The sequence below is a fragment of the Anser anser genome (genome assembly GCF_964211835.1).
Source record: "Anser anser genome assembly, chromosome: 11".
Lineage (NCBI taxonomy): Eukaryota > Metazoa > Chordata > Aves > Anseriformes > Anatidae > Anser > Anser anser.
The window spans coordinates 24,144,653-24,164,678 of record NC_139732.1 but is presented as its reverse complement, the minus strand read 5'-3'; the positions used below and the strand labels follow the sequence as shown (position 1 = coordinate 24,164,678).

Genomic DNA, 20,026 nt, shown 5'->3' with positions numbered 1-20,026 from the left:
TCAGCCACAAAGTTATGCAGCTTTCCACTGCTGTGACAGAAATGAGGAGGGAAGGACATAAAACAACTAAATGGCAGCAGCAGGTATTCACCGTGAAGGTTTCCACGTGCATGAACTTACATACACAGAACGAACACAACTCTGCTGTGCCTGTGGGGAACTCTCACCCTCAGGCTAACCCTAAAGCAAGCATTAACCTACTTATTGCACCCTTAGGCAGTTTGCTGGGTGAGAAAGCTGACTATCTGGGAAGGAAGGTGAGTGGATCTCAGCACATCCTAAGTACAATATCCTCTTCTACCACTGAAGAACTACAACTGCACGGTGAAGGCCCGGTCTGAATTACCTTTATCAAATCTATTGTTCTGCCCATCTCACATGGTGAGTAGAGAACAGGGACATGACCACTTGCCCAGCTCACAAAGCACCCTCAAATTTCAGCTGCTCTTGAAAGAGGAAAACACCACCTGCCAGTGTGGGAAAACTGCCAAGGGCTCTGTTGTTGAACCCATGCTCATTCAGGCTTTGCTGATCAAGCAGCATTTGTCCCTTCAGAAGATTTATCCTGCATCCTGCTTTCCGTTGCTTACCACTGAACTCAGAAAACCTGCCACTGACCTGACTGTCACCTTGCACCTTCAGGAGCTGAGATCAGTGTTTCCATTCAGCCATATGACCACAGAAGCAGCAGGTATTGCTGCCAGTTTTAGCACCAGTCATCATAGTGTTACCATTGAAACACACACATGCCGATGCTGGAGCAGACTGTGCTAGTCATTGTTGGTCTGGGAACAGCACCACGATGAGAGTCAACGGCAAAGACTGAGAAAACCAAATCACTGAACTAGCAAAGAAAGTAGGCATCACCGAAACAAGACACCAGAACAGGCAAAATAGGCAAAAGAGTGACAGATGGTATATGGCCCTGGGTATAGAGCCAGAGACAACTAAGTGAGCAGGAAAATAAGGTGGGCGGACAGGTGAGCAAAGGGGAGAGCACCAGCTGAGAGCATGTCAGTCAATTACAGTAGGAATGTTTATAAAGCTATGGCTGGCCTTTGCTGAAGAGCTTTCACCTGTACTTGTGGCACCAACAGCTCGTAATGTTTATGGACTTTTTACACTTGGGAATACGTGTTTAGAAAAGGAACACATGGTTGCAATGAAGAAAAGCCCCTAATCACTCCAAGAGTCTAAGCTAAGAGTCTAACCTTACAAAATCCCTTCCTTTGATTACTGGAGCAAAATGTAAATATTCAGCTGAATTTTATTGTGCTACGGTATTTAATCATTTCATTGCCAATCAGAGTTATGTATTACAAATACAGATCAGTTCCAGCGACTACTGTAGACAGACTACCAGAGGCCACAAACAGGACCTTCCGATATTCAGGACCTTAACATCAGGCTGAACCCTGATAAAGAACCAGGATCCCTTCCAACCCAAGCCATTCTATGATTCTATTATATGATTCTACGAAGGATCCTGATTTTTATATGGGACTTTAGCACCCTGCTTTGTTTCTCTCAAGATACCATTCACACAGAACCACTCCATTTCCTGTGTCTGCACTGCATAGACAATATCTGCCTGCAGCATCTTTGATATTTTTTAACCACTCTATACAGAATCATACTGTACAGTGCCATCTCACTGAATCTTTGGCTCCATTTGAACCCAGGTCCAGGGGTCAGACTGCCATCCTAGTTTTATCTAGACTATAAACAACGGAACTGCACATTACAGTCTATCTGTCTGACTGTTTTTCATTGTATATACTTTCTCTGTCCTACAAGTTATCAACTTGCTTCCTTTTAAAGCCTGCAGTCAGCTTTAATCTACTTAGTTGGGATTAATGAGAGATTTGTTAAAGATTTAAAGATTTTACACACTTTGCTTACAACTGTTGGTATCTACAACCATCAGGCAGTAAGTCCCATGCAGACAAGCTGTTTTTTATGTCAGGCACATCCATCAGGTGTGCCAAGGCTGGTAATGCGACACTGATGGCTGATGCCTGTTGCTGGCAAACTGATGCCTTCATGGAACTGTTCAGAAAGCAGTGCTCAGACCTTTGTCTGCACCTCACTTTTCTTGTGAAAAAGTGAAAAAGGCCAGGATGAAGCTGGCAGCTCAGAACATGGGTTGCTACGTTGGCATCAATAGCTCAAGCTGTCAAGGAACTCAGCACTTGCAGGAGTGGGAAATGAAAAGCATCCATGCAACCCAGGCTAGCATTGGCTGATGTTGCATGCCTTATTCAGGATCAGTGAGGAAGGAACTGGAGCTCCAGGTGGCCATCTGTTACTGTATTCTAATGGCTTAAACCAGCATTCATACTGGAGGAATGGAAGGTGGCAAGAGAGATGTGATTCTTTAAAACAAGGATTCTATGTTGAATGTGGGAACTCTTCTTGGTGGAAATTATAATGACAAATAATGTTAGTCAGCACATGGTTAAACCATGCTGCTGGGGAGGCCCCCACATTCAGAGAAGCCTCAGCTCACAGGTCTATTAGAGATCCCTGAATGAGCACATGGATAAAGGAGATCGGTGTGATACAGTGTGCTGAACTTCCAGCGAGACCCACCACCAAAAGCTCTTAGAGAACCTCCACTGTTATGGGCCGAGAGGGAGATCTCCTTTGCATTATTGTGACTGAAGGACAGAAGAAAAAAACACAGTACGAGTGCATGGTCAGTGTTCATGGCAACGGAGGTGGCTGGTGGTCTTTGTGTCTGTAAGGATGTTCTGTGACAAGGTGTTCTGCTTGTCCTAAGAGCTGAGATGCCAAAAGTCCCACATGCAAAAAACAACCTCCTGCCTGGAACAGCCACGGCTAGCAAAAAATCCTACAGGTATGCTATGCAACGTCTCTCCTTCATGATTCTGCAATTTAGACGTTATTGTTGGGAAAATCCCAAGGGGTACTCTTTGGATAGAAAAGCTGAGAATTGTCACTGAAGTCCCTCACTGCAAACTCCTCAATTAACAAAAATGCAGTAAAGTCCATTAAATCTTTGTTTAATCCTGGCCTTATGTAGACAAGACTATTACAACAGTCTTTTTCCCTATGATGACTTTGAAGTACACAAGTCAAGAGGAAAATGATGAGATGGGCTGCTAAGTGGCGAACTGTGTGCCACTTGTCCAACTGTTACTTTCTGTATAAATTTTACAGTAGGTAATTTGGAAAACCATGGTTAGAGATACATACCCTTCATATTTCTCATCTTTCACACTAGAAATGTACTTCCTCCATGACTGGTTGAGTTTTGCACCAATGCCAACCAAAAACATTACTTTAAAGTAAGTAAAGCCAGTAGCTGGACTCGATGATACTTGAGGGTCCCTTCCAATTCATGATATTCTATGATTCTAAGTGTGGATTGAATTATCAGGATGCAAACATGGCTTTCCAAATAAGTCCCTCTTAATGAAGACTAGATGCCTTCAATGCAGACATAATAAGCACTCATATTAATGTGCTGAAGAGCAAATTGCCTAAACAATGCCAGGTCAGGAAGCCATTTCAACAGCACAATAGGTGCCATTTTGCATGACTCTGCTAGTCAGCTTGATTGGTGTTTCAGATGGCTTACCTCCCTCAGGGTACAGAAAGCAAGAATTGCAGAGAAAGGCCTGGGTAAGTCTCAAGGAGAGGGCTGCAGGGAATCCTTCAAATGCAGCAGGTGGGAAACCAGAGGCCAAGCACTGGAAGACACAGGAAGAAAACACAAGTTTGTAAGGTGCACTCTGTTCAGCTGGCAAAAAACACCACCTCAATAATAACACAGACAATAAATGAGTAATACTGTGTGAAGGATTTGCCATGCTACAGACCGTTGTTACATGACCTACAAAGGCCAGAAAATCTTTGGTAGATGTGGAAGCATCAGTGCATATGCCAGATGAGTTGTCATTCTCCCACCTGAAAGATCCTTTTTCATCCCTAAATACAAAGCTCAGGGCATTCACCAGTCCTCAGAGTAGCATCAAAGAACACAAGAGAGCATTCATGAGTTTTGGTGGTTTTATGAAAACACTGAAAAGTGATCCATATATAGAAGGCCCTGCACACTGGTTGGGAGGGAGTGCCCTAGCAGGCAGGTCTCCTGGGGACAGCAGAGCAGGGCAGGTCGGGATGGTGTGCCAGGTTTCCAGAGCAGTCCCGTGCATTGGGAGAGAGCAGGTGAGGTAGGGAAACATGAATTGTGCAGTGTGCCCCAAGAAGAAGAAGAGAGCTCCGTCACTGGTCCTGTGCCCGCAATGTTGATATTCTCCTTGTGCCACATGGGTTAGAACCAGTAGTGGGGAGGGAGCACCAGAGCCAGCAACCCATACAGATGAGAGCACAGAGTCAGCCTTCCAGAAGGAGCTGTGGGCTTTCCCCAGACAGAAGTGGAATTGCAGCACCTGCAAATTGCTATACAGCCACCGAGGTTCTCCTCCCAGCCCATGACCCCAGGCCTCAGTGCCAGCCAGCCCCTGCAGGAATGGCCATTGCAGGCACCACTGGAGAACAACTCTAAAATCCTGGTGTGGAATCCTCTGACCTTGCACCAAACACCCTAACAAGCAAACAGATCATCTCCTTTCCTTTCCAATTTACAGGAACTTTTGTGATGAATAAAGCAGGGACTCTTACTTGGAGGTATAAGTGGCCCTGACAGTGCCACCCATCCAGAGCCCCTGCTCGGGGCGCCAGGATGCTGCCCAGGGCCACCACGCTGTTCCCTTCCGCTGCCCTTGGCCCTCCACGTAGCTGTAACTCCACGTCTCCTCACCAAGCGCCTGCCTCCTGCTGCCCTCGGCAGCCACACCAGGTATTCCTAGTGGCACCGATCCAACCCTTTGCTGTGGACAAGCTGCATGTCAGACTCAGCTACTTATCTGCTAATTTCAACAGTGAGGACCAGCTCTGGAGGACAGTCACCTCCCCCCCAGTGCAAAGGGAGGGCACCAAAGTGGAGAAGTCATGAGCAAAACATGCTTTGGAGTCTGGATGGGCTGGTGCCTCTCACCTTGCCTGTCAGGATAGAAGACAAGCCAGTTTTGTCCTCTCTATACCTAATGCAGAGTCTCCACTTATCTTCCCTCACCAGAAATCCTACAGTCACAGTTAAGAGCACAGTTTACGAAATCATTACATTATATTGGAGAAGTTTTGTATAACACACACTGTCAGAATCAAGACCTGTACTCTACATGCATATATATCTATTAAATAAAGTACAGGAAAATGCACATTATTTTGAATCAGATTGCAAGTTAAAGATTCATCAGTTCATATAACTAACACAATAAAAAATGTTTTGAAACCAAAGAGACAAACACAAGTGTTTTACAACCCAAAACACAGATTCTCGTGAAAAGCAAACCATTCTTTCCTGCCCAAAAGCCATTTCAGGATGACCCAGAGCTGAGACTCAGAACTGAGGAGGGCTGCCACCGAGCTGCCCCAGCCCTGGGACTCACCACCCTGTTGCCACCCACGCAACGGTGCCTGGGACCGGACAGCCTGTGATTCGCACGCTCCGAAGACACGCCGCAGTCGCAGTCACACCGCAGCTTTCCACGTGCCAGGGTTTGTTATTATTTACTCTCTCCCTGTGCAGACAGCTCAGAGCAGCAGCATCCCCATACGAAATGAGAGCCTACCTGCATTCTCCTGGTGCTCCTGAGATCTTCAACCATGCAGAATGAAAAAAAACCACAAACAATCTTGGCCCCTGTCCTGTATTTCCAGAGTATTCCAGAGACCTTTTCATTGCTGAAACTGGATGCTGCCTGCTCTACGCAGGAAGCCTGAGGTCTCTCCCAGGGGCATTGCCACCCCTGCACTGACCTTGCTGCTCTTTGGAAGGTCAGGCACAGGTTTCCAACTCAAGGCATGAGTGGCGGCACGTTTTGGATGAGCAGCAATCCCCCCATGCACGTCAAGAGGCAGGCGTCCACGCACTGCTCCCTGTGCGTGCTGTGCCCACAGAGCTAGCATGCCTGAAAGGCACAGTCTCTCCTGCTGGTAGCAGCCACAGAGCCATCCAGAGTGAATCATGGACCGAGCCAGCCTGCACAGGGCTGCCTGGCTGCAGAGGAGTCCCAGCTCTGGTGCATTAGTCGGTCGCCTTCTGGAGAAGTTCGGAGTTGAGCAGGTGGGGGCTTGGCGGGGCGAGAAACAGAAAACAAGATGAGGGGAAATGCGTGGAAAGGGGGGGGCTTGTTTCTCATTAATGAGCATTTCAGCTGCTGGTCTGAAGGAAGACTTTGAAAAGAAAGCACAGAGCCCTCCTGGCAGGGCAGTGAGCCCAGCTGCCCTCCCCACGTCTCACTTTTTATAAATTCTGGGAAACACTTTTAGACAGACACTGGCACTCATAAATTATACAACTCATTTGCATATCCCAGTCATGAGGCATTATGCAAATGTGACCTGATTTGCATAATGGATTCCTCTTGTCGCTTCACTTGCTTCATGCTTTTAAAAAACAAAATGAAATAAAATGAAAGCGCAAGAAGGTGAAAGCGGCAAGTTCCCGGCACTGCCACGTCTCCTCCCAACTGCACTGTCATTCACCCTCACTTGCAGCAGAGATTGGGGCGAGGGAGAGCGAACGCAAAAAAACAAAGCCTTACATGGTTTATTTCTCTTGTAATTACAATGAACTAACTTTCCCCTGGTTGAGATTCCTCACCCCAAGCGACATATCTGAGCCAATTAAGGAAACAAAAAAACGCCCGGGAAAACAGGATAAATGGAGAAAAGACAGCAGTCCTCAAACTCCCCACCTCGCCATTTCCAGGTTGCTTGGGGCGGGGAGCCCTGCGGTGCGAAATCCAGCCAGGGCTGGCTGCTGGCGTGTTACCGCGAGCCTTTGGGGGGAAAGCCTTGCTGCTTCGACTTGGGCAGAGCCTGCGTTCCTACCGGGAGGGTGGCGGGAGTGCAGAGGGGAGGGATTGTTTTGATTGTTTATCGCAAACCATGATGGTGACATATTGGGAAGGACGAGGCGGGTGCGTGCCGGCTCCCTCCGCCGTGGGCAGGCAGCCTCCCTCAGCCCGCCGCGGTTTTGCTGCGGGCTCTTCCCTGCCCCCCTGCACCAGCACGGGCAGCAGAGCCGTGCCAGGCGGCTGGCGGCTGTACCCTGTGGGAAAAGTTAACTGTAATTCTTCAGCTTTTAAAATCAATTAACCCGTGTGTTAATTAACGTCAAGTCGACGGGAGGAGGAGGAGGAGGGGAGAGAGGGAGGGAGGAGGGAGGAAAAAAAAGCTGCAAGGGCGGATGGCAGAAGAGTTGGCACAGTGCCATCCATTCAGTGGCAACGCCACAGTTCCGTGTGATAACGGCGGCGGGTATATGTTACGGGGGCCCTGTGCGCGGGCCAGACAGTGCGGTAACGCTAAGGGAGATTATCCAGACCCCCAGGAGCAAACAGCGAGCAGCGACCGAAGGCGCGAGTGCCAGGATTACAGACGAGGTTCTTCCGCTGCAAGCCCTTCCTCGGACGCGCGCAGCTACTGGGGAGCGGGGCTCCCCCACCAGCACGGCACGACCCTGACTTCCAGCACTTTTCCCCCCTTTAAACGTCATTCTGCCGCAGTGGAGCCAGCACAACGGATGCTTTCACACCCTGTGAGACAAAGGCCGTCGTCTCCGCCATGACACCGTTCTGTTCCAAGCCGAGGCCGGCATCTTGGAGTCTTTAAAAATAAAGGGAAAAAGGAAACGCGAACAATAAAAACAGCAAAAGAAAAAACCTCAACAACAAACCCCTTGTGCCCGTTCTCCATGCCAGGGGCAACATGGGCATCTGTCGCAGCAGAAGGCGTTTTTGTGGGGCTTTCTTTTTTTTTCTTTTTTCTTTTTTCGCAAGCTGTTGGCGTGTTTGCCATTCAGGTTCATTTACAATTAACTCCAAAAAAAAAAAACCAACAACCACACCCAGCCCAGTCAACAACAACAAACAAAAGGGAGTAGCCGACATCGAGAGAGAAATGCCATAAGAAGCTGCAAGAATGCAGGCTACAGATGATGCCATTTGCCATTCGGACAACCTCAGGGAAAGATGCCAATTCTGCGCTCGGGAGAGACTCCGAGAAAGGAGCATGAAGGTCTCCAAATAGCATGCCGAAGGAAGGAAGGAATACCGCTCTTATAGGGCAGGATCACAGCTGCATACAGCCTCTGCTGGGAGGAGAGGGAATGTTTATAGATGGAGCGAGAGACGCCTGTGTATGCACATACGCACACACAGAAGTGTGCGTATGGACACACATACACATATGCACACAATGCCTCAGATGATTGCAGATTAGATGTGCGAGTGTGTGTGTGAGTGCTAGATATGTGTGTATATCTCTGAGTATACACGTGTGTGGATATATATATATTTGTGTGCACGCATGTAACATACACACATATACACACGCAGAGAGATGTATGTTTGTGTGCTTGGGTGAGACACATTTAGACACACACACACACACACACACACACAGGCACTTACACAGTGTAAGTATACATCCCACTTTTTGACCTAGGTATACACAGAAGACAAAATAAAAATCATACTCCAGCAGCAAGCAGGCAGTCAGAGATTTATCTACATTCACTGCTATCACCAGGGAGATGAATGGGGCCGATCTGAAGCCCTTTGCAAGATCCACTATGGGAGTGAAGGAGGAGGAGGGATGCCACACAGACATGCACAAACTTGAAGACAGAGAGATTTGGAAGGTGCTACTTGTGAAACCCAGGTGGCACTCCGGAGGGGTGAGCGAGGGAAAGAGCCACACACACTCTGCAGGGTCCGGAGGGCTTGAGGCTTTTGGAAGAGGGCGTCAAGGGACATCTGGCTACTTACGTTGTCTGCGTTGCTGAGGATCCTGCAAGGTGTTCTGTTGGCACCGGGCGCTGAGCCAGGCAAGGGCACTGGAAACAAAAGGGAGAGACAAAAAAATAAAGTCATACAACGGGAATATTAATTGCCTCTCTTGCGGATTTTACAAAACACACAAAATGTTTTCTTTTTTTTTTTTTTTTTTTTTTTTTGTGTGGATTGGCGCGCTTCCCTTCTGCATGGAAAATACTAGCATGGGATTTACAGCCCAGCTACAGGGCTCGGGATTAACAGCGCTGGCATCTTTTGGGCATATTTTTTCTTTTAATGAATGAGCTTTCGCTGTTAATGAGGAATAATCGTTTGGCTAATGAGCTTTGAAACATTAAGAGAAAAGAGGTTTTTTTTTCCCGTTAATCGCCCTGGTGCGACCGCATGGATGGATTACAAAAGACAGCAGTAGGAACGCAGTACAAAGGGGGGGAAACGTCTTCTGGAGTGGGATAAATGCAGAGATGGGTGATGCGTCCCTGCATCTCTCCTTCCTTTTCTCTCTCTCTCTCTCTCACTCTCTCTCGCTCTCTCTCTCTCTGCCAACTGCTATGGGTTTCCATAACTCTGCAATCAAAGTGGATGTTCGGGAAAGATTATTATAGTCAAACAGTGAAGCGTCGGCTGTTAATGTCTCCAGTGTTTAATCATCATACAGTAGAATGGTTTTATGCATATTTCATTTGCATATCATTAAACTGCGTTAGCGCGGGACGTTCAGAGCTGGAGAGGTACAAAGTTGGGGGGGAGAGAGGGAGAGCGAGAAAGAGACAGAGAGAGAAAGGTCCCTATGATGCCTATCTTCAAAAGCCAGGGACTTGTTCCATGATCTGTCTTCTACTTTTACTAAAATCATGATGACTTGGAAACCTTTGAAGTTGGATATAACCTTGGATTCTTCTAATTCCAGCAGAGTGATGTATTAGAAAGGGGGAAATGATGCTGCGCTAGACATTTAAAGGAATATAAGCTCCAGTGGAATGGAAATAGGAGCTCTTTGGGGAACGAACTGGCAGAGCCAGCCACAGCTTCGACAAACACCACACTTCTTGGTTAATATTAGTAAAGGATGCCAGAGTAAAACAAAAGAAATGAAGACAACATATACATTAAGATGGGGATTATATTTCTCTACCCTTTCTCTTTTTTTTTTTTTTTAAGGTAAAAAGAAGGATGGAACCAGCGGTAATTTACAAGCTAATTAGTGAACAGTTGCCTCTTTCTGTGTTTGTTTTTCTTCTCTCTTTTTTTTGGAGAGGGGTGTTGTCACCGCTGAAGTGATTAATCAATTATTTGGTAGCTCAGATCCTTCTCCACTGGCACTGATCAGGACGAGAAGGTGGTGGTTGCGGGGGGAGGAACACAGTGGGCTCTTTGTAGATCTTATACATGCACAACATATTAATTGGGGTCTTTATAAAGCTCCCTCAATAGACTGTTTCTTTCGTGGTAAAACAGCAGCTGGTTAGCCACCATTGGCGACTCTTCAAATATCACTTTTGCTGGGGGCAGTTCTTTTGCTGTTTGTTGATTTGCTTTATTTTCTTTCCCAGTGGCTATGTGTGCAATGCTACCACTACCCACCGGTTTTGAATGGCAGACAGACAGACAATATAGATATCAAGACAATCTCTCGAGCTGAATGCAGAACTTTGCTTCAAAATGAAATGCTGTTTTATATTTTAATTCTCCTTCTTCTCCCTCCCCCACTTTTCTTCTCCTCCAAGTCTTTGTCTTGGTTATGAATATTCAGATGAGCTGTGATGTGATTACACTGTGCAATTACTTGTGTCCATGGCGGTGGCAAAGGCACTGAGGAAAGACAGAGCCAGACAAGCTTGGAGCTCATTTGGGGTTTGTTTTCTGTATTTTTCCCCCCATCTCTGTAGCGCTGCGGCACATGCAGATGTCGCTGTTGTTCTTTATAAAGCCCTAATGATATGCGAAAGCATAACGACCCCATTTGGGTGCACAGCATCAACGAAATATTATTGGGGGGGGGGGATCCTGACTGAAGGAATGTCCACATAAATTATTTTTATTCAAATGAGTTGAAGGAGGTGGTGGTGAGGCAGAGGAAGTCACATGAATACATGCATAATGTTAATATGCAGAAAGGTTATCGCCAAGGAGAAGAGTGTTTTCTGCACAGTGCTTGGGACAAACAGGCTCATTAGGGAATAGCACAGCCCACTGTGTGATTTACTTATTTATCATTACTCATACTTAAGCCAGGGCACCAGGCGCGCTCACTGCCTGGAGACTCTCTGAGGGCTGGGAGCTGGATGCCTAGACGATTCCGTGTTTCCATTCAGAAATTTCAGTGAAGTGCGTGGTAGGAGGGGAATGGAAAAGGAACCGGAGGGTGAATGTGTTAAGTTCCACAGATCTGCAAAAAAGGAGGGGCCCATGACAGCCTTGAGGGTGGAACGACAGCACAGCAGTGTGCGTTGGTGTTTAGACACGGTTGCTGGTTAATGCCAGGCTTACATGCTCTTCTCAGGGGACAGCAGCTCCGACGCAGTGGGCACTGGGTCTCTGCCCTGCTGGCTCTGTGTCTGCAGCGTGGGGAAGCCGGGCCAGGCAGGGCTCCTCCTGCTGCTTGTGCCACCAGAGAGCCGGCAGCGGGGTAGGAGCTCCTTCAGCCGATTCTTTTTCGAAACAGTGAATGTTATCACCAGATAAAATGTGATACAAAAATGTGTGCACATTGAAACGGGACTTCTTGGCTACTCTGTGCTCTGCTAGGAATGCTCTTCTGGATCAGGGGCATGCACCTACATATATGAAGAAAGGGTTGACAAAGATAGAATGGGCAGCACCAAACAGCAACACCCTACTTCCTTCATTGTTTGACATTAGATTTAGGAGGGTCTTTCTTGTGTGCTTGCCTTGCACAGATCTTGAATGGCTTTACCTTCACAGCAAACTACCTGCTGGTGTGGGCAAGGCTCAGGTTGATGCTGGGTCTTCAGGGAGGGAGCATGGCTCTTCTCTACACCCAGAAAGAGAGCAGGCAGGACAGAGAGGAAAGGCCATTGCAGATGGGACCTGTTCTGAGAGGAGTTGTCCCCTTCTCCCTTCCTGTGGGCACACACAGACCTTACCAGTGACTCCAGGAACAGTACTGAGCAGATCCCCAGCTGTCAGACTGGGGTGGTTCCTCTGCCTCTAAAAAGTATGCTGTCTGACACAGACAGTATGAGTATATACAGTATGAGTACCTGCCCAAAGGAGGCTGTGGACTTCTGAGCAAACAGCAACCAGGACTCCTTTAGGCAGGCTCCACCACGAAGGGAGCACTAAAGAGCCCCAAACAAATCCCCAAACATAATTATGTGCTAGTTAGCATCTGTCTAAAACCAATGGGCAGAGGATGCAGGGGCCCACAGCAAAGAGGGATGTTGCTGCCCAGTGCTGCTTAAAGATTCATAACCACAGGCCCATCTAGCTGTCCTCTGTATCTTGTTCCTTCCTGCATGTCAACAGATGCATTTGTCACGCACATGCACACATGCAAAGCCACCTGGGAGACTGAGTACAAGGCAACAGCCTGCCAATTCAGATCAAAAATAGGACACCAGTACCACCTCTAGGCAAGAAACCAGGCTCTCTCTGCTCGCAGTGTCAAAAAGTGCAAAGATTCATGGCACAAGAGATAGCCTGATCATCAATCCGACTCCGAAGTTAGATGTGAATATTCTATCCATGACCACACAACATTATCAAAGGCAAAGAGAAGACATGTTGTCATCCTGACAAAACACAGCAGGTATGCCAGCCAGCCTAGAACACAGTGATCAGCTCAAAGCCTGTTTGCTGTAAGGAACTGAGCAGCTGTGACGAGCTGGAGTGACCTGAGCAGATCACATCCACCCTATCCAATTGCTTTCTGATCCCAGAACAGTGGCACTTGTGACCTAGACCTTGCAGAACAGCAACCAAGAAGGTGTCGCATGGTGCTGCCCAGTCGTTCTGGTCTCCAGTCTTGTGACAGCTTTATGCAGAGGCTCTCTGTCAAAAATGGTGCCTGGCAACATGGAAGAACAAAAACAAAGACAAGGTGACACTGCCCTTGTCATTGTTCCAGGTACACGAATCCTTCCCCAGACCTGGTTCTGCTCTGGCAGGGTGGCAGAGCACAACAGAAACCTCAGTCCTGGACAGCGCCTTCACAGACTGTGAGCCTTCATCATTAGGGAAGGGGAAGGTCAGGGTTGAAAGGGCAGAAGGCTAAAGACAAATATGCCGTGAGGGGGAGGGTATGACGAAGACCGAAATGCCGGCTCTGAAGCACAGAGGTGGTGGTGCAGTCAGTCTCAAGTTCCTTACTCCAACCACACACAGGTGGGCATTCAAAACCACCACTGGAGGAGGGCCAGAAGGAAGAGAGACTGGGAGCAACATGCTACTGCCAGCCTGCTGCCTGCTCCTGGGTAAGAGAAACCCCAGGGAGGAGGGAGTCGAGCAGCTCAGGACCAAAAGCCTACAGTCACTCTTCCTACAAGTGCTCCCCAGTGGGGAGCGTGCATTGGACCATATCTGCAACAGGTCCATGTGTGTAGCAGAGGAGGTGGTGATGCAGCCTGCAGTGAGCGAAAATGACGCTCGCTCTGTGATACCCATCATGATCTGCATAGTACTGAGCATGCTCTCACGTGGCTTCTGTAAGGGTGTTCTAGCCTGTACAGGCTACTGCTGCTCTTTGACATGCATAGCTGTGTAATATCACCTCCACTGTCCCAAACAATTTCTGATTACAAGTCTGGGACCATTTTGAAGTGAATCTCCCCATGAAGGCTTTAGGAAGGGGCAGCTGTTATAACGCTACAGGAACCATTGCTCTGGTTGTCAGTTCACCAAATACCCTGAAGAAATTGCTATTTAGAAAAGGAAATTCAAGCATTTATGGGACATATTGATATTCAAAAAAAGAATTGTTTTGCAAATAGTAGCACTGCTGAAGAGGGGAAAGAAATGCATCAGTCATTTGATATTACATATAAGCAGTTTATTAAAGAATTAAATATTTATAGACTATAAAGCAAGCAGGGCGATGAGTTGCAAACAGCTTGCTGAGAAGTATGTTATAAACAATGAGTCTGTCAGTGACTAATAAAGTATGGAGAACACAAATGTTTTATAAAATCACCAAGCCAGCTATGAATCTCCAAAGCTGTGATGCTGCAAGACCCACCAAGGTTCCCGCTGCAATGCAAGCCTGGAGCCAATATGGGAGGGACAATATCTGATATGTGGAGCACAGACACATGCTGAGCACTCGTGGGAACACACATGGTTCAATGCCTTAGAGAGATTTAATTTTTCACATTGTTTTAAACACAGATCTATTAATAGGAAGTGAAGGAATTTTCAAAGAGTTCAAGGCACTTCCCTCTTCAGTTTTTCACTGCATCTACTCTTCCATTTCCAACAAAATTATAGTTTGTGATTCAGACTTAAATCCCACTGCAAAGCCTATTCCTTCCCTCCCAAACATAAAAGATGTAGATACCCCAGGCATCAGCTTTCCTTTTCTGAACAATGACAGACACATCACATTTATAAAGGTTGTATGAGAAGAACAAATAGTTTGTAGCCCAGAAGGACAGGACCTTTTTGTTGGCAGGCATTAGAGGAAATTCTGATTGACAATAAAAGTGTGCATTGTTTTCTATGTGGAAAGGACAGCTCTCATTTCTCAATAGAATATAGACATCAGTCACATTAATTTTGGGGGACAGCACTGTTTTATCACTAGTGGAGATGTAATTAAAGTCTCTCCAGCTTATTTTTTATTTTTTTGAAGCCAGCTCAAGGCCTAGAAATTATTTCTAATATAGGATGCGCTGACACCTTTGGTCATGTCAAAGCTGATTACTATAGTTGTTCCCACAACTATAAAAGTTGTTCCCAAAGTGTGCTAAGATGGCTGAAGCTCCTGAGTAGTCACAGCATTCATGACCCTTTACAGTTCACTCTGTCTGCGAGCCAGCAGGACTGAGACCCACTTGAAAAATCCCAGTCATCACAAATCCCACTCCTCTGACAGTCACCGTAGTAAATATCATCCGTCCAAGGCAGCAAGCCAAAGTGTTGTCTGCTGAGACGATGAGGGGAGGATCTGTACAGAGACAGGAGACAGAACATAGCTGCTGCCTCCTTGCTCTCAAATTAAGCCCCTATGAAAATCCATATTAAATTAACACAGGAATAAGCAGGCAAAGAACTAACTGGGGTTGGTGAGGACTGATTTCATTTAAGTTGTGGAGAGAAACCTCATTTTGCCACCTGTTCTTTCTGCAATTAGACAAGGTGGTAGATTTTAACCCTCTGAAACATAATTGAAACAGGTACTTTTTTATTGTTAAAATCCTTTAATCATTCACGCTTATTTGCCAGGGAAGGTATATCAGACCAAATTTTGTTTTAAATAGCAACCTTTGCTGTCTTGCATGGAAATTATTACGATGTAGTTTGTATCTCAACAGACTTTTAGGCTGACAAAGTAAGTATACAGAAAAGCACAAACCCCATTGGTTCCAGATGACTTGTTTGAATGGTCCCTCACTGGAGAGCACAGAGCCTATCATCAGGGCTCCCTATAGGCAAGTGTGGTACCTTCCAGAGGGCACTATCACCAGCCTGATGGAACAGCACTGCAAGAATCCTAAAGCATGATGCCCAAACCAGGACAAGATGATTTGAACTTCAGCATTCTTTTCGTCATACTACATTCTCCCTTCTCTCTGCAGTCTGGCTCTCGTCTCTCTCCACGTGCCACCGTGCTCTCATCTCTCACCACGTGCCAACGTGCTCTCATCTCTCACCAGCCCACCATGACATTTTTGGCCCCCCAAAAGGGGGGTGATTTTACCTTCTATTACTTCATCACCCTCCTTACCCACAAACCTAAAATCATGGAACAATCATGCTGCAACATACTTGACTTAGGGTGATACGTAGCAAGGATCTTGCCTCCCTTTCACAAGCTGCTAGCAGGATACAAAGGTCTATTCTTGACCTGTTCTCATCTCTTTTGTTGAAGACTTCAATACTATGCTTATGCTAGTTCAACCCCGCTGGGCCAACAAGACACATCACTTCATGACATAACTCACTGACCCAGGCTTTGACACACTTTTCTGTTCCGTACTCCCTCTTTATTTTTCATTTTATTTTTTTTTCTCTCTCTCCTTCAGCTGTCTTTATTTCCCGTTTCCAGGACCCAGACAAAGCACCCTCCAGCACTCACAGATATTCTTCTCCATTCCTGACTTTCCTCCTTCCACCCAGGTGTTTTGGTGGATTTTACGTTGCTTGAAAAACTAGCTCTGCTGAACCTAAAGCTCCTTACTTCCAATTGTCTGCTGTAGCTACATTACTTCCAAAGGCTGTGGAGTTGCAGGAGAAAACTGCCCTGGGAGAGGGTTAGAGGACAGATGGTCTCCAAAATGTAAAACTTTCTCAAATGTCTTCATGTTTAGAAAGGCTATCTAGTTAGTCTCAAGAGGCATAAAGTGCATTCTCCAAAGCCTCAACAGACCAGCTGGATCACATCTCCATGAAAATATGTACTTTGTTGTCCTATATCTTACATACCTCTCTCAGAATATGAACATATTTCAGAAGATCACAAATTTTCTCAAAACATGCTGCTTCTCATTCGGCAGCTCTGAATGTATCTTATTCAAAGTATATACTACACCATTCTCATAGACTTAGGTTTTAAATATAGCAAATATAGATGTGCTTCATATATTGTGTTATATATGCTCCCCATGTACATTGAGAAGGGTTTATTTTACTTTAATGGACTCGTTTAAGCAATATTTGTCATCTGGAAGCCTGCGAGTGAGGCTATTGCTTAGCACATTCCTTCTGCCTGCCCTGTGAGATATATGGCTAGAGGATGCTCCTGAAGCACCTGGCATGTGTCCCACAGAACCATTGACTCCCAGCAGAGCACATGGAAGCAAGTGCTCTGTTTGCTAAAGTGATGTATGGCTGTCATCTCACCTGTTAGCTTTAACACCACAATCCTTGATCACTGAAAATAGTTTAGAGTCTATCTTGCAGTTCCTCCATCCCAAAGCAGTGAATCTTGAACATGCTGCACCCCTTCATCCAAAGTCAGGCTGGCGTTTCACCATGGGTTTAATCTATTATGTCTGGAAAACTACCAAGGAGGAGGAGGGGGACATCCTGCTTTCCTCCTTCTGCGTGTTCCTGCCATCTCCCGTGACATTAACCCGCATCAGTTCTCACCCAGGCTACCTCTCCGATCAATCTCATGCTGCAGCTGAAGGAGCACCAATACCAGCACAAACGAGCTGAAGGATCAAAAGTTAAAGGCTAGGAAGGGAAGATGAGAGGTATGGAATTTTTCCGCTTAGCATGGAAGGTTATCTACGTTTAAATAGCTCCAGAAACTGCACCCTTAGGTTCTGAAGAAGGGCTCTATAGCAAAGACAGTGAATATTTAAGTGTTTACAAAATGAGGACAGAAATCAACTAACTTGAACAATTCACAACTACAAGACAATACTGTCCACAACACCTGATTAGATCTTGGATGGAATTACTGCAAAGGCACTTGTGCTTTATGATATAGGACAGTTTTTTGTTTGTTTGTTTATTTTGAAACAAGAAAATTAGAAAGAACATTTGGCAGTGGACAGACTACCTTATAACTACCCACGGAAGAATTTTTCTGCATCTTGTTGAAAAGATCATGACTAAGTAAATTCTCATCTTTGCTGGGGACTTTGAGAAACTCCAGCAGAGCTTCAGCTAGTCATGTTTGGAAACTGAACCCTAGCTGGTTCCGGGGAGTAGAGGGGTTCATGTGCTGTGGGAGAGGGCTCTGGATGCCTATCATCATGGAGAACATCTAATACCCTCTTCTAACAGACAGTAGCTCAATAAACATCCCTGAACTTGTCTTTGGTAACATACACAGTGCTATTATATAAAACCTTCCAAATTGAAAATGATCAATGTGCATTTAGGAGCTATCAAAGATATATCACCTGTACTTGCTAGAAAGAAGAGAGAATTTTAGAAGCTGCTGTTAAAGCCCATTATCCCCTCCTCCCTTTTAAACCAAAGAAAAGCACATAAAAGACAGAGGAAAAACAGGTAGCTCAGATAATCTACATCTTCAGTCTCTGAAAAAGTCTTACCAAACTTATGCTATGGTTTGATATGCCATTGTTTCACTTAGCCACTGAAGTTTTAGAGGTTTCTATGTCTAGGGTTATGCCAGACTCATGAAATACAAAGCCAAGGAATATGAGGGGTAAAGCAAAGATAAGGTGAGAGAAAATATTTAAAGCTTTAGCTGCCCCCATGTACTACCAGTAACTTCCTCTTCCTTTTGGCTACAGAGAACAGGGAACAGTAATGCAATAGTAAATGCAGGATTCTAGTCAAGGACTACGGGTGGCTGTGTGCTAACTCTTCTTCCTTCTCACCTAGCTGCCAGAGAAGAAATTCCTAGAAAACAATTGCCAATTCTCCCTGCGACCTATACATTTTAAAATATTCTTTGAAATTGTAATTATATCTTTGCTTATTATAGAAATAATCCAGCTGCCCAAATGCCTTCTCTTAGTCTAAATAATTCTTTCAACTTAAAGATGCCCAGGTTTTACTAGTGTTTTTTGTCTCAAGCCTTGGTTTATTTTACACGTAGTCCAATATATAAGGTCAAACTAGGCTTGTGCTACTCTGCCCTTGTCACAGAACAAAGAAAGGGGTTAGCACAATTAATATGTCTCAGCTTACAGTGATAGTCATTAGAAGTTAGTGCAACTTGCCTCAGACTGTTGAGAGTCATGCCATGGGCCACATAATCTTAGTACTCTTGGGGCAAAACATACAAAGGCCTAAAGTTGGCCTCTCCCTGCAACTTTGCAAAAAGATGTCTCTGAGCTCTCTGAAAATACATAATACAAAAGAATAATCTAGGGTGGAAAGGACCTCCAGAGGTCACCTAGTTTAACCCTCTCCTCAAAGCAGGTCTAATCAGATCAGGTTACTCAGGAACTTGTCAGTATACCTTCAGCGTTGTTCCTGAAGATGCCAATAAAAATCTACATATAAAAAATCACAACATGAGCGATTACTCTTAACTGGAAAAAGCACATGTCTGCTAACACTTAAAGACAGATGGACCAGAGAGCCTTCAAGAGAACCCCAGCGGTCTACAGACTACAGGTTCAGAGCAGCTAATCTAACCTACCTGCTATTTAAATCATTACTTCTTAAACATAGAAAACAGATTATTCCTTTCCCCTTGGCAGAAGCTTCTTCATATTTGAAAGATGTTGTCATATCAGCCTCCTCTACTGCTATTATAAAATTTGCACGTAAGAGCCAATAGAACAAGACAGAAAACAGTTTGGCATGCTGCCTTTTGTACTTTTGCTGATTCATCTTTTTAGAAGTATCACACAAGCAACCATTCTAGAAGTGATATTGCATTAGCACCAAAAGCTTTCCAATGTTGATTCCTGGCCTCCATTTACTTTCATAAATAAATGCAGAGGATCAGGTTGTTATATTATTATCAAACACCATGGAAGACTGGTCCAAAATAGCACTTCCCATCTAGCAAAGGGCTCCTACAGTTTCATTCATGCCTAAGAAATAATCCATTCTGTTTGTACAAGCATGCTGAAACGACTTGCTCTTGAGAGGTGAGATGGATTCCTAAAGAGTCCGACCCTTTGTGATTCATAGTCAACAGATGCTCTTGAACAAAGGCAGGTCAGGTGGTAATCCCCTCTATTTTGTCTGTAGCAAAAAAGCAACATGAGACACATCAAGAGTTTGCATTGAATTTCTGTAGCAAGTACTTCACTATCTCCGGTAGGACAGCAGCTTGTGAAGTTGAGCACAGGTTCATATCTGAGAATGGAGAAAGCAGACATCAGACTGCAGTACAGTTACGTCTGGCCTGGTTTTGACAACTTGCAAAAAGGTATTTTCCTCCAGTATCAAGTAACTAAGCAAGCAGTACATTGCCTTTGAAGACACAGTCTTGTACATCTACTAGAGGTCAAAAGGCTTGGCTCTTACTTGGAACTCTGTCGCATGCTTTCTTTATGACCTGGATCTATCACCTG

At 45.5% G+C, this 20,026-nt stretch overlaps 1 protein-coding gene across 49 annotated transcripts in view; it reads right to left on the bottom strand.

Annotated features, from left to right (window-relative positions):
* Window positions 1–20,026, bottom strand: part of LOC310905496 (uncharacterized protein) — a 110,089-nt gene that overhangs the window by 33,398 nt on the left and 56,665 nt on the right. For 39 of the 49 annotated variants that reach the window (XR_014589066.1, XR_014589067.1, XR_014589090.1 and 36 more), the window contains 2 exons: window positions 8,868–8,935; window positions 3,605–3,716 (listed from right to left, as the gene is read on the bottom strand). Coding sequence is in view for 2 of the 49 variants with exons in the window: in XM_083851849.1 (XP_083707975.1) it covers window positions 7,584–7,704; window positions 8,868–8,935 (189 nt within the window). In the remaining 47 variants the exon portion in view is untranslated. The other 10 variants (XR_014589075.1, XR_014589079.1, XR_014589087.1 and 7 more) reach the window with 7 other exon arrangements.